General features: G+C 39.9%; 1 protein-coding gene across 1 annotated transcript in view; it reads left to right on the forward strand.

The window, feature by feature from the left end:
• Positions 1–14,286, forward strand: part of KIF11 (kinesin family member 11) — a 33,267-nt gene extending 18,981 nt beyond the window's left edge. The window contains exons 11-22 of the mRNA XM_020782909.3: positions 199–286; positions 2,007–2,195; positions 3,929–4,136; positions 4,302–4,474; positions 5,825–5,947; positions 6,376–6,534; positions 7,718–7,857; positions 10,024–10,303; positions 11,323–11,545; positions 11,697–11,836; positions 12,350–12,463; positions 13,939–14,286. Coding sequence (XP_020638568.3) covers positions 199–286; positions 2,007–2,195; positions 3,929–4,136; positions 4,302–4,474; positions 5,825–5,947; positions 6,376–6,534; positions 7,718–7,857; positions 10,024–10,303; positions 11,323–11,545; positions 11,697–11,836; positions 12,350–12,463; positions 13,939–14,064 — 1,963 coding nt within the window. The 3' untranslated portion in view covers positions 14,065–14,286. The remainder of the gene's footprint in view (positions 1–198; positions 287–2,006; positions 2,196–3,928; positions 4,137–4,301; positions 4,475–5,824; positions 5,948–6,375; positions 6,535–7,717; positions 7,858–10,023; positions 10,304–11,322; positions 11,546–11,696; positions 11,837–12,349; positions 12,464–13,938) is intronic.
• Positions 14,287–15,020: the final 734 nt, after the last annotated feature.

Below are 15,020 nucleotides of genomic sequence, written 5' to 3' on the forward strand. Positions count from 1 at the left end.
ATCTAAATGTTCTGCCTGTGTAGTTTACACCAGTATAGCTAGTGATATTTTTAAAAGTATAGTACTATGAAAACAGGATAGAAAACCTGGTTGTCAAATATGGGTGCATATGTCTTCCCTGCTTTTCACAAGCATCTGTTTTTGCAGCATGATACGAGTTGATTTGTTCCGATTCACCATATGCAATATTTTTTAAAGCATTCTTCATGGCAAGCTGACAGCTCAGGAAGAACAAATTGCAGAGTATACTGATAAAATTGCAGCAATGGAGGAAGAATTGAAAAGAGTGAGTGAATGACGTCAATTGTTCTTAGTCTTTTGTGTTGGAAAAAAGTCTACGAAGTGTAATGTATGTCATTCAAATTTATCAGGTGAAAGTGAGATGTATGAAAGATAGCCTGTTGTTATCTAAATCAGAGGTCTTCAACCCCCGGTCCATGGCCCGGTGTCAGTCCGTGGCCTGAGCCGGACCGGGCCGCCGAGACAGACCTCCTGCCCCAACCCCCGCGCATACTCACCCCTGCGCAGCCTGTTTGCACCTATGTGTCTGCTCCAGCACACCCATGTGAGCTCTGTGCTGCCGTTTGCACATGAGTGTGCCCCCATGCAAGCGCCAGGCTGCCATTTGCGCAAGTGTGCACTTGCTCGCATACACAAATGGCAGTATGACACTTGCACAGGCATGCTTGTTCGTGCATGTGCACAAGCACAGAGGGTGCCCCGCCTTCCCCAGCCAGTCTGCAGACTGAAAAAGGTTGGGGACCACTGATCTAAATAACACACACAGACATACACACACACATATTTGTTGCTGTTATGGTAGAAGTGAGAGCTCTTGAATGGTCTGTTCTATTTTGGAATTATCGGTTATCAGCTTCATCAGATATTACATGGATCTCACAAGAGATTTTTCATGACTCAGTCAAAAATGCAAACATTTCCTGAGAATGAGTAGCAGCAAGCTTCAAGCATACACACACTTCATTTCTTTCTGCTCTTCGTGTGTGTGTGTGTGTGTGTGTTAGAAACTATTGCAGGAAACTGTAGTTGCTACTTTGTTTGATCAGGTAAATCATACAGTAGTTCTTTCTCCCATCAAACCATGATTTGTGTCCTAGTTTGAGTAAAAATTATGCCTGCCTGCATTTGGACAAAGTGGCAAATTAGAAGCAGAAGCTTGTGTACAAAGGAACAGAAGGGAGGGAGCATGTGAGCCCAAGATTCATGACTGATAGTTCTTTAATGACTGTGATGGCTTGTCACTAAACGACTGTGTCCTAGTCTGGATGTAACATTAAACCACCACGGTGGAAAGGTAACGGCGTTCCGTGTCTAGTCGTGCTGGCCACGTGACCACGGAAACTGTCTATGGACAAACGCTGGCTCTACAGCTTGAAGACAGGGATGAGCACCATGCCCTAGAGTCAGACAGGACTGGACTAAATGTCAAGGGAATCTTAACCTTACCTAAACATTATGTATGGGGCTGTTTCTTCCCCTCAATATGGCTGAAAGTAGGAAATGCAAAGCAATTGCAATTCATGCTGACTAGTCATAGACTAGACTGTGTCCAAACCTGGGAAAATGATAGTTTTAAGTATGATGTGCCTCAATAAACAATTCCAGCTGTGGTTCCATTCCAGGTTTTTGTTTTGTATTGCTTTGGGTGAATCATAAAACTAACCAGAGTTTGTCCAGCTTTGGAGATGATGATACTATTGACATTTGACTCCCAGAACTGAAGTCTGCAAAAGGCTTCTGAAGATGAATTATACTTAGTTTTCTGTTTGTTATAAGATAAGCCTGTGGCTGATAACCAAGGTCTTTTCAAAAAACAAAGCATGCACTTGTCATCTGTCTCATGTCACTTTCTAGTAATTTGTCTCTTCCCATCATTGAGAAACTTCATCATCAAGATAACATTCTTGATATTACTTCAGCTCATACTAAGACTAAAACTACCTTTACAAGTGTTTTTTCACCATCTTGTATTACTGTTAATACAGGTCACAGAGTTATTCACAGTTCAAAAAAGTGAAATAGAAAAATGCCAAACAAACCTGCAAGTCCGGGAAAAAGAACTAGAAGATGCTCAGAAGCACCTGGAAACAACCAGAGTTCGTCTTGCTGAAGAAGAATATGTGGCCTCAACTTTGGAAAGCACGGAAGAAAAACTTCATGGCACTGCTACCAAGGTTATACAATATATTTCCCAAGATTAGGCACATACTGTTTTCATGGTTAATATGAGTGGAATACTTTAGTTTTAACTTACATTGTTGGATTTCCATAGGTTTAAGTTCTGAAGCTAGCACCAAGAAATAAATACAATGTCGAAATAGGAATGGATTGTCTACTTTCCTACCTGGGGAAAAAGGGCATTCTATAACCTGTGCCATCCATTTGGGGGAGACTAGGCTTGGCAAGACTAGCCATGGGCTTGCCTTCAACTCTCTCAACATCATTTTGCTTTTACTGAGATATCAGGGCTGCCCTTCAGCCTTCTGCATAGAATCTGCATACAGGCATAATCAGAATAATGATATAATATGAGACCATTAATCAGAGACTCTGGTAATTAACTAGGCAAGCCAACTTTAAACCATGGTTTGTTTAACTTGAAGTTTTTTAACCACTATACCTTGGCCACTCCCAATGAGAAGCCAGAAAGAAGCAACAGTCCTTTGTTAAAGACCCTTTCATAACTGTGAGGCAAGCGAGAAGAGAGGCATGAATCTGAGTCTCTGCTTGAACTTACAGAGGCTCTTCTGTGTAGAGCTAAATCAGTGGTTCTTAACCTTTTTGAAAGAAACACCCCCTTGAGCCATTGAGGAAGTTATCATCGCCCCCCTCCCCACGGCGATGATATTTATTTATTTGTTCGAGATACTTAAATCCAATGACCCCTGAAAACAAAATTCAATTGCAAGAAAACAAAATGCGCCCCCAACAGTAACATTTAATGATTTACTTACAAGTGAATTTTACGACGCAGAAACAAATTTAAAGGCATAAAAAGAAACCACAATGCAGGAACTAAAAATTTCAAGTTGAAAACTCTGAAGCTAAATTAAGATTCAAGGAAAATATATGCACACTGTAAAAAGGCTTTAAAAGACACACAGAATTTTTTTACAGAAGGAAAGCAACAAAAATCAGAGCGACAAAATAGTTTACACGAATAGTCCACAAAAAGTTTACACAAAGAGCACAACAAAAATTGAAACCCTAACACCAAGAAACCAAAATATAATGTCAAACTGGAGTGCACGCTAAAAAAGTACAATACAAAGAGACACACAAAATGTTTTACAGAGCACAACAAGAATTCAAAAAGAAAGCCGAAAACACAATACTGAAATGTGAAATCCAATGCAAGTTTTTACCTGGTAATGTTCTAACACCCTGCTCAGCAGTAAAGGGTCCATATTTACACTGATGTGACAGTGACTAGGAAATAATTGATGGAATTTGGCTGGATGCAGCTGATTGTGGGTCAATGTTGTTTCCTCAGATGTCTGTGCTCAGTATATAGATATTGGAAGGTGGCTTATGCATGCATTATCAGAAGGACCTGAAGTGCAACCCTAATTCTTGCACATATGGATACCCTATATGTTACTAATGTGTTTACAGGGCTTTTTATACTTTTATTTCAATGTGCTTGGGAGCTATAAATGTCAGGCTGGTCAGGTTGCAACTTCTTCCTGCAGATAAAAATGGTTCTGGTTTATTCAAAATATTTTTTTACTAATTTAGTATCTTCCAAAAGCCATAAACAGTGGCAAGGACTATCTTCTATAACTTGCAACTACAGCTACACGTTCTGCTGTAATGTAACTTAGTGTGGCTTACGTATCATAATCAGACCTGCTTTTTGTAATGTAGGAGGTGGTATTTGAAGACTCACAGTTTCTTTCTGTCTTAGCTACTTTCTACAGTTAAAGAGACTACTCAAGATGTGTCTGGTCTGCATGCAAAACTAGAACGCAAAAAAGCGGTTGAGCAACATAATGCAGAAGCCCAGAAGACATTTGCAGAACACATGGACACTCTTTTCAAGGGGATGAAAAAATCTTTCAAGGAGAACTATTGGAAACAGCAGATGATGCTTGACTCTTACACCCATTCACTTGGTAAGTACTGCTGCTCAACATTAAATGACAATAACTCAGAAAAACCTTCTGCCCCTTAAGTTGACTTTGGAGTTAGGCATGTTTCTGAAACCTTGAGGCTGTTCCTATATAGCCTGGTGAGAAATGACTTGGCTAAAGTGTCACTTCTTGCTTTCTCTTGGCAAGGTGATCTTCTGTCGGACAGTTCTTCAGCATTTCAAGCCACCACAGCAGCCATTGTTGAAACATTCAGCTGTCTCAAGGAAATGGTTTCCACTGAAGTTTCTGTAGTTTCTGAAAAGATCCTTAAGCAGGAGTCACTGACATCTGAAAATAAAAATGACCTACAGAAGCTGATAGTAAGTATATGCTCATATGTGCTTAGCTTAGTAAAAGAATTATATAATCTTAATGAAGAAATGTTCTGATTTCCTGAAACACAAACCTGTACAGAATGTATTCAACAATGGTATCCTTATCCAGAGCCAGAAAAGCCAGGCACTGTTCAAATGAGGCAATAGATCAAAAGCCAGTAACTGATACGTAGATTGCTGATTCCAACTTGGCCTCACTACAGTCAACCCTCGACTTACAAACGGCTCTAGTTACAAACATTTCGACTTACAAACTGTTCTGATAGAAAAATATTGACTCGACTTGCAAACTTAGATTCGAGTTACAAACCGAAAAAAAACATGCAGGAGGTAGGGAAAGCGTTAAATTTGAACTTTCAGTTAACCAAGGTCTACCCGTATCACCCGCGTGAATCAGGAGGTGAGGCTGAGGAACCTGACACCAAGAGAGGCCCGGAAGGAAAGAACTAGAAACTGGACCTTCTCGGCAGTGGCTCTTCGTCTCTGGAACAATCTTCCTCCGATGATTCATGCGGCCCCTTCGCTGGGTATTTTAAAAAACCAACTGAAAACATGGATGAACCGAAAAGGGGGGAAAAAAGCGGGAGAGGCATTCTGGCTTGCAAAGCCTGGGTCAATCAGCAGAACATGCTTTAAAACATGCTTTAAAATTGGCTTCGTTGAAAAAAAAAAGATTTCAAAAGTGCTTTTAAAACTGTTCTCTGCCTCCCCCCTCCTTTCCTGAACATTTCTTAACCTAAGGAAAAAAAAGAAAAAATCCCCCTCTAGTGGCAGAAGGCGGAATAGCAGCTTCCCATTAGTTTCTATGGACGGAAAAGAACAGATACGGATTAAATGGTTTTCATTGCATTCCAATGGGAAATGCAGATTCGATCTACAAACTTTTCAACTTACAAACTGCCTTCCAATACGGATTAAGTTTGTAAGTCGAGACCCCACTGTAATATGGTTACAGGGCACTCCCAGCCTTTGTCAAGAACTTGGTATAATGGTCTGAGAAGAAATGCTAGAACAGACGAGGGGTGGCTCCAGGAGAAGAGCTTTTGTGTCATAGTGAAAACAAATAGGGCAGTTGTTTGAGTGGCGTACCTCCTCTTCACACAAAGAGTGGAAAAATTGGTGGACATGCTTGCAGAAGGCTTAGCCTCAAACCTGCTTGCTGCCAGTTCTACCTGATATCCCAGGTGAAACATTTTAAAGGGTTGTCTATACTGCCAGGTAGCAATGGAGGAGGCATACTGGGTTTCTTATCTCAATGCTGGTTTTCGATGGTTTTTTTTTTTTTTTAAACGTGGAAGAATTGGGAGATATCCCATTCTCTTCTTTTGCTTCTAGGAAGAACTCGCTTCAGGGCTGAACCAAGCACTTAGCACTCTGCCACCTATGCTGAAATTTGTGATGAATAGAAATGGTCAGTTGCAGAATAACATGAAGAAACACTCCTCACTGGCTGACAAGGTAGTTGAAAAAACCATAGCATTGTCCCTGTGCCGTACCTATTGAACCTGAGTAGGTGCAAGCAAGTTTATTTTTTTAATCTACCTACCTACCTACCTACCTACCTACCTACCTACCTACCTACCTACCTACCTACCTACCTACCTACCTACCTACCTACCTACCTACCTACCTACCTACCTACCTACCTACCTACCTACCTATATCGATATTGATGTAGATGTGTGAAATAAAACAATATTTTATATATATAAATATAAATATTGTTTTATTCCACACATCTACATAAGGAAATGAAATATCCCATGACATGGCTTTGTGAACAGATAGTGAATTTTGCACACACCAGATTAGCAAAATGTTTTTAGAAAACAGCAAATCTCAATGTATTTCTGAATGCTGATATGTTGTCTTTTTATGACTTAAAGATGATGAGCTATAAAGAGGAAATGGCTGCCTTCTTTCAAGATCACTCTCTTGCTTTGAGTAAACTACAAGAAGACAGTTCCCGAATGTTTTCTCAGCTTCAACATGACTGTGAGGGTTTGCAGAAACAGGTGGAATTGGCAAAGGTGAAGCGAAAAAAGGTATCTTTTAACAGCACAAGAAATAGGCAAGTCATTGCCGGCAGAAGGTTTCCAGGGCATTAGAAAGGAGATGGACAGGATGTTTGTTCTGTTGAGAAGTAGACTGCTTTGGAGGGGAGCTGTGGAAGCTTGTTGGTCCTACATCCCTTTGAAAACTAAAATTTGACTTGTGAATTGCTTCCCATAAAAGTGGAAAAGTCAAATCACAGCCATCATCTTTTATTCCATTTGAATGTCTTAATGTGCAAGAGAAGGGTTGTATTTTGGAATATCTTATCTCTCTGTTTTGGATGGCCCACACAAGTCACATCTGATTGACTGGAAGTTAAATCAAATTAGGTCATATTCTAGTTAAAGCGCTGAAAAAAATTCCAGTGGAGATCTTCATTACTGCCAACTTCAGCTCTTTGGGAATGGCAGAAATAAAAGGCAAAAGAATGCCCATCTTTGCTGTAAAATATGTAATATTAAGCGTTTTCATGTATATAATTTTAAAAATTCTAAAATAACTAATTTTTGAGTTGCTGCTATATGCCTAAGGTTTTAAAAAAGTGGGATTGCAATGTTAAATATACTTAGGAATAAATCAGAATAAATTTGCATTGTCCAGGTATGTTTTAAGACAGGTGTAGTCAGGCTTTTCTGCCCCCAAGAATTTGATGCAATGGTGAGCAGAAGGCAGTGCTTGTGTGTGCACGCACAGACATACATTCACAAAGGTGCAAGCACAAACTCTTAATCTCCTCTCACATAATAAAAGGAAGAAGTTGTTTAAGCTGCCTTTGGTCTAGATGGTTGGGTTAGAAATCCAATAAAATAAATACTTCCTTTTCTCCTAAACAGATCAGGGGGTGAGATCATAGCAAAGTGAGAAATGAACGTTGCCTGCTACCTGTGATCCCAGTCAGTATTGCTAATCAGTTGGTGGTACTAAAGAGTGTGTACTTGTGATATGCATCCACAATTACAGATACACACATATGCATGCCTAATATCAGTATCGGCACAGTAGTCTTTTCCATGCTGTCAGCTCGGCTGAGAGGGCATTCTTGGTGCTTCCCAGATGTTCACAGCTCATACTAAGAACCGCTTGATGGCTATATTTGCCCCTCATGACTTTAAATGTTAACACTTTGCTCATCTGTACTAACCCTGTTGTAATAACTTTCTACATTTGTTCTAGGGAATGGCCAAGTTTATTGTTTCTCTGCAAGAGCAATTGAGCCTGCTGGATGAAGAAACTGAGCAGAGTTTAGATGGAGTCTTAGAGAAAGGTGGACAGTTGAAGAAGAGTATTACTGCTGTACAAGAAAACATAAATACGTAAGATAACTTTTTACTTTGTTTCCTCTGTTAAACATCATTAAAACTATTCAAACATTACACAGACCTATCTTAATGAAGTGTTTTTGTTGTTGCCTAAATACAAATTCAAAAGTTGGAGCCTTGAAATTTTAGACTTGGATTCTAAAACTCTCAAATTCCAAACATATTTGATTGCATCATTCAGTAATACATAACCCATTTAATTATAATATGCTTCTTTGTGGTCTTATATCCCATAGCTACGACTTCTAAGAACTTCAAAATGAGCGACAAACATAGGTGCTATGGATATTTAGAAACAATTTTGAAATAATGTTTCCAGTGACTCTGAAATAGTTTTCTGAGTACTGTAGGTGTCTGATCCACTGTTGTGGCCAATGCTACAGAAATGTTATTTAATAAAATATGTATCTACTACTACCCTTAAAGGTTTAAAGGAAAACAAGGCTTATGTTAATTCATACAATAAACATGAGCAGCAAAATATGTAATTAAGCTTGTACTCCTAATTTTTCTGATGATGACACTAGAAGAAGTTCCTACTCAACTTTCAGTTTGTTCCTCAGTAAGGCTAGGAACATGGTGGCGCTGCGGGTTAAACCGCAGACACCTCTGTTCTGCAAGGTCAAGACCAACAGTTGTAAGATCGAATCCACGTGACGGAGTGAGCTCCCGTCGCTTGTCCCAGCTCCTGCCAACCTAGCAGTTTGAAAACATGTAAATGCAAGTAGATGAATAGGTACCACCACAGTGGGAAGGTAATGGCGCTCCATGTCTAGTCATGCTGGCCATGTGACCACCGAAACTGTCTTCAGACAAACGCTGGCTCTATGGCTTGGAAACGGGGATGAGCACCGCACCCTAGAGTCAGACACGACTGGACTAAATGTCAAGGGGAACTTTTACCTAAGGCTGTAATCCTGTGCACACATATTATTTTTATTTTATATGATTTATATGCCACCTTTCTCCCCATAGGGGGACCTAAGGCAGCTCACAACAGGTAAAATAAGCAATTTTAAAACACCATGTAAAAATATCACATTTAAAAAACAATTAAACATCCATTAATTAAAACGATTTAAAAACATTTAAGACTTGTAAGTTGAAAACCAGCATTCCTGAGATAGCGTACTGTTTAAGCCCCATTGAATTCAGTTAGTTGTGCTTCCTTCCAAAAATATGTATCGAGTTGCATTGGAAGGGTAATTGCGACCACTTGACCATCTATTTAGACATAATCAAAGGACATCTTCCCTATGAGTTTTCCCTCTCAGAGAGTAAAGATCCTTCTTCCTCACATTTCACTTTGCTAATTTGATTCTACTGCGGGCAGCTTCTGCACAACATTAGCATTTCAGCATCACTCAGGAGGCCCTTGGCTCTTCCTAACTGAGTGTCATTCTATCTGTTCCAGCAGAAAGATTTTCATGTAACATATGGAAATAAGCATTTTTGTGACTAAACTACACTGTGCACCTATTGGTTAAAGGGAAGCAGGGCATAAATGAGTTGAATCGTTAAAACTTTAAGGTAAAGGTAAAGGTTCCCCTTGAGAATTTTTGTCCAGTCGTGTCCGACTCTAGGGGGCAGCGCTCATCCCGCTCTTCAAGCCATAGAGCCAGCGTTTGTCCAAAGACACTCTTTCCGTGGTCACATGGCCAGTGTGATTTAGACACGGAACGCTGTTTACCTTCCCACCGAGGTGGTCCCTATTTATCTACTCGCATTTGCATGCTTTCGAACCGCTAGGTTGGCGGGAGCTGGGACAAGCGACGGGTGCTCATTCCGTTGCGTGGATTCGATCTTACAACTGCCGGATCTTCTGACCCTGCAGCACAGGCTTCTGCGGTTTAGCCCACAGCGCCACCACTTTGAATACACTATAATTCAGAATTCTGCTGGCAGAGGCTGAGATTCTATTCACAGCTGACAGAATGAAAAGATGTTAAAATTACATTTCACCACCATAATTACGCTGGCTTGCCTACCACAGCTATTGTGCAAACAGTGACTGCAGCTGCAGAAATGTGACTTTTGCATGTAGCCTTGGGTGCCAATAATTTCAAACTGCTTTACAGTCTGTTGCACAAGTTATATGACACCTTTGGATCTAGGCCTTGACCAGCAGTTCTGATCCTCTTGCTGAATCTGTTCACACAGGCAAAATACTGATCTTGTCAGCTCTACAACTTCTCAGCATAGTTTATTGGCTCAGCCTCTGGATAGCTTTTCCCAAGAGATCAGGCAATCCAGCAGTGAAAACATTCAGATCCTGTTGCAATCAGCCAGCCACTATGAAGACCTGAATAGCAGTCTAGAACGTGTGCGTCAAGAAAGTAGTAAATGGTGTGAAGCTGCAACTACAAAGATGATCTGCACCGTTGATCAACAGAAAGCCTTTCTCAACAGCACGAGAGAATACTTGCAAAAGTTCTCTAAGGTAACCTTGACTCTTACAACTTAGTGACAAGTGCACAACCAAAAGGTGATCTTTACACCAGAGGTGAGCAACTTGTGGTCTTCCATGTCCTGTTTGACTGCAATTCTCATCATTTGTAGCCAACATTTAACTGTGCTAAAAGCTGTTACATGCTGCAAGTATACTGTGCATTTCTTTACAAATGTAGATTGTATGACAAATCCTGGAATATAACTTCCAACGGTGATGTCTAGTTAACTTACTGGATTTCCAGTGATGTTTGAAAGGCATGTTCCCTGTATTTTTCTGGATGTAATTCTTGGATACTAGTCACAATATATAACAGATTCTAAAATTTACTTACTATATCCAGATTTTTTTTTCTTTCGCCTCCTTGCCCAAGATATCTCCTTCAACACAATATTTTATAGTTTAATAGATGCATGTTACTTCACCCCTAGTAGTGATGCTGTAGGACCCCATTTTCCTTAATTTTGAAGTAATCCTTTTCTTTATGATACCAGCCTTATATTTTTAGCAAGGCATTTGTAAAATTCATATTTAAATTAGCAAAGAAGCAGCAATCATCAAACGTGTCGTTGTTATATGCTGTCAAGTCACTTCCAAGTTACAGAGATGCTACGAGTGAGTGATTTCCAAAATATCCTGTCTTTAACAGCTCTTGCAACTCACGCCTGTGGGTTCCTTTAGGGAGTCAATCCATCTTGTATTTGGTCTTTCTCTTTTCCTGCTGCCTTCCATCTTTCCCAGCACTGTTATTTTTTCCAGAAATACTGTGTCCTTTAAAATCACTAGTTATATATTTGTCTCTGCACATGAAAGCATGTAGAAGAGACCAGTTCATACTTCTTCCTGAAGGTATATGTTCCTAAATATTAAATATGCTTCTAAAATTTTAGAGGTTGATAGAAAGAGCCCCAGACTGCCTTGTCTTGTTGAGTAGTAAATACTATATAAGCCAAAGGAAGATTTTCTAATACTGTATCTCTGATTCCTGAAGATAATCATTTTCCTTTCAGAATCTGGATGATAGTTGCAGTGCCTCAATTGCTAATGTCACAGAGTGCACATACAGACAAAAAGATGCTGAAGAGGTGGTCCTCAAGAGCCTTCTTCATAAGATGCAGAATGATACGAATGTCCTTGTGAAACAGAAAGAGACACTCCTTGAAAAAGCAGAAGATGGTTTAACTCGTGTTAATGAATTTGTGAGAAGTGAAATTAAAGTAGATATACCAACAGGTATTTTCAGGGGAAGAACAAGCCATGAAGCTATTGGGGTGCAAGAAAGAACTATTTGAAATGAACAAGAATGTTCCACTCCAAAGGGGAGTGCTTGTTTAGATGTCACTTTAACTATTTGTTTGTCATCTCCCCCACCCCCCCACCCCAGGAACCACTCCCCAAAGGAAGGACTACTGTTACCCATTGACAGTTGTGAAAACAGAGCCCCGTGATATGTTGCTTGAAAAATTAAGGCAAAAGCAAGCGGAGCTCTCGGCTACACTGAAGGCAGCTGCAACCATGAATCAGGTAGCTCATTTAAAGGAAGAAGAAAGTGACCTGCCTTAAATTGGTTCTCCAAAGATGTGAAGCATAGTGGTAGAGCAGGAGTGGCTGATGTGCATCCCCAGGCACCCATATCCTGTGAAATATAAACATATTTTGGGTGGTTAAATGATGCAAAGTCCTCTCATGTCCTTTAGGGTTACTAGAGGCTGCAATGTATCTTTTTCAGTAAACCTCCCACTATTTTTATATTTAAAAGGGGTTGTGAGTGGAGTTTGTGGAGGCAGGTGTGTGGCCTTCTGAGGTCTAAGGATGGTCATGCATAGTCTCTGGACCTCTGGAGATGCTTATGCTGTGGTAGAGATATTACTGAACATTACAAAGTGCAAATTAAGTTTTTAAGATGATAAAGAGCTATGAAACAAATCTATCTTAGACCTGAGGTGGTTTCCCAGTAATACTCTTGTTGTATAGTTTATCTTGTAAAAAGGGGTCAGTCTCTGTGCTTTTGATGATACTAACAGTTGTGTTTCCTAGGAATCTTTGGTGGATGAAGAGGCAGGAGAAACCAACGAGAGCCTGCTCAGTGAAAAATCCTATGCAGACCCAAGTCTGTGCATTCAGACAAGCGGTGGTGTGCCCTTCTTCCAGGTGACTATTGTACTTTCTGTCTCTTCAAAGACAAATGACTTCTAGTCTATCAGCTAGATATGGACAGGTGGATGGATGGGTAACGGTCCTCCACAGATAGATTCTAATGCTAGAGGAAATGTTCTCAAAAAGCTGCATCAGTAGAAATAAAAGCACTTGTCCTAGTGTTACTGGCAGAGAAAATGCACTTACAGTGGTGCCTCGCTTGACGAGGATAATTCGTTCTGTTGAAATCGCTGTTAAGCGAAATCCTCGTCAAACGAAATGAAAAAGCCCATTGAAATGCATTTAAAACCGGTTCAATGCGTTCCAATGGGCTAAATACCTCAGTGTCCAGCGAAGATCCTCCATAGGGGCGGCCATTTTCGGTGCCTGTAAAGCGAGGAATCTGTCCTAAAGCACAGCGGGCGGCCATTTTAGAGCTGCTGATCAGCTTTTTTAATATCATCATCTAGCAAAAAATCGGTTCCTGAAGCAGGAAACCGATCATCGTCAAGTGAAATTTCCCTATCTAAACATCGTTTTGTGGTCACTATTGTGATCACAAAAACCTAATCATGAAGCAGATTCGTCATTTAACGAGGTAATCGTTAAGCGAGGCACCACTGTACGTATATCCATCAGTCTGCCCATGCATTAATATAAGAAACTAGACTTCAGTACTCTACGTTTACTAATGCAGCCATCTTTCTTCCCTCTATCACATGGACAGAAGTTTGTTATCCAAGGGATATGTCATTCCCCGGATGGGAGGCTTTTTGATCATGGTTAGGCCTCCATGAGTGGAATGGGGAAGGAGACTACTTTTGGCAGTTCTGCTGAAAATTCCCCCCTCCCCATGTTGTTAATGGAAGCTTCTGCTACCATGAAAAGAGCTTTCTGTCAGTGAAGATACACCTGTTGAACAGACCTGGCTTACCTATGCAGCAGCAGAATGAGGTAGAGTGAACTGCACCAACTCAGACTGCACATAAGGAATGCTGTTTTTCAGTGTTCTTTTAAAAACAGCTTGCAAGTAGAAAATCAGCACAATGGGCAAATTCTTAGGTTTGAGCTATTATTGTTGGCGTGTTGGTTTTCTGTTTGTGGAATCATTTTTAGAAGGGAGTATTAAAAGGAGATACACATCAGTGCTATTAAGAATAGCCTGTTCTCTCACCATATTCTGCTGCATTTATTAATGCAATCATATAAAGCATGCTATTTGAAAAGTCAGAAGGTCATCTTCTGTCTAATTTCATGTGGGATTATATTTCACTAGAGGACATGTCCATGATGTTTTCAAATTTCGTGTGTTCTGGATGCAGCACTGTGCATGTACAGTTGGGGATGTAGTTGTGTCTTGCCAATAAACTATGCATGGTGACATACTTTGCAGAATTGTGACCTGTCCAGAAAATGAAATTGATATTGAGTGTCTTCTGCATTGTGGATAAAGTAAAATGAAAGATCATTTGTGCTCTCTAACTTTACAGCATAAAAGGAGTGTCAAAAAGGATAAAGAGAACAAAACAGCAGTCTTCCTAGAAAAGGCAAAAGAAGAAGATTCAGCAGACACATCTCTTTCAAAGTCAAGCTATCCATTAAGAACCCAGAACTAAAGAAATTGAATGTTTTTGTTGCAATTTTTCTCCAGTCCTGCATGGCTTTTCAGCTTGAGCTGCACATATGGTGCTGTAGCATTGGTCTCATAAATTAACTGTAAAAATATCTAGTAAATATCTCGCTGCTTTTTATACAATATAATTTACTATTTTTTTGCAGCTATTGAAACTTAATACTTTCGTTCTCTTAAATAAAAACCTCAAAATAAACTGATATAAGGTTTCTTTTTTCCTTCTTTGTAAGGAGAACTGAAATCCATAACAGGCCAAAATAGACTGTACTGAGTTTTTTTAAAAACATCTTGTTCTGTGTTGTCTGGATATCCTATGTTGGACTTGTGTAAAAGTCCCTTTTAAAGCAAAGGTACCGAATTTTGTTCTGCTTTACTTTGTGCTACAGCTCCCATCACTCCGATTGTTGGCCAGGGATGGCTGGAACCAGTGAGAGCTGAAGTCTGACAATATTTGGAGGAATATTGGAAAGATGGAGTGTTAACATCAGTTGAGGGCTAAGCAAAAGCGCTTGACTTAAACTGAATCATACTTATAGGCCTATTGAATTCAATGGGATTTAAGTTACAGATAGGTATGATAACATTTGGATCCAGTCCATAGCTGGCTATATCCTGGTTTTAGAAATCATAGTTTAGATAAAATAAATAGTTAGACCACTTCCCCAACCTTACCAGCATGAGTCCTGATCTCATTAAACTGACGGTTTCTATTACATCTGAAACAATTTGATTTTAACAGTGGTGGTTACTAGGATCTGAGCTCACAATGGCTGATCCCGGCTAATAACTATAGTTGCTTGTTTTGCACATAATTACCTATTTTTTGAGAACTGAAGCACTAAAGTTGGTGCTTGGAGGAAGGAAGAAATGTAGAACCAACCCTTCTTCCTTAATAAACAATGTGTGTGTGTTTCCCCCACACACAGCTAGGAAACATGC

The sequence above is a fragment of the Pogona vitticeps genome, chromosome 3 (assembly GCF_051106095.1).
Source record: "Pogona vitticeps strain Pit_001003342236 chromosome 3, PviZW2.1, whole genome shotgun sequence".
NCBI lineage: Eukaryota > Metazoa > Chordata > Lepidosauria > Squamata > Agamidae > Pogona > Pogona vitticeps.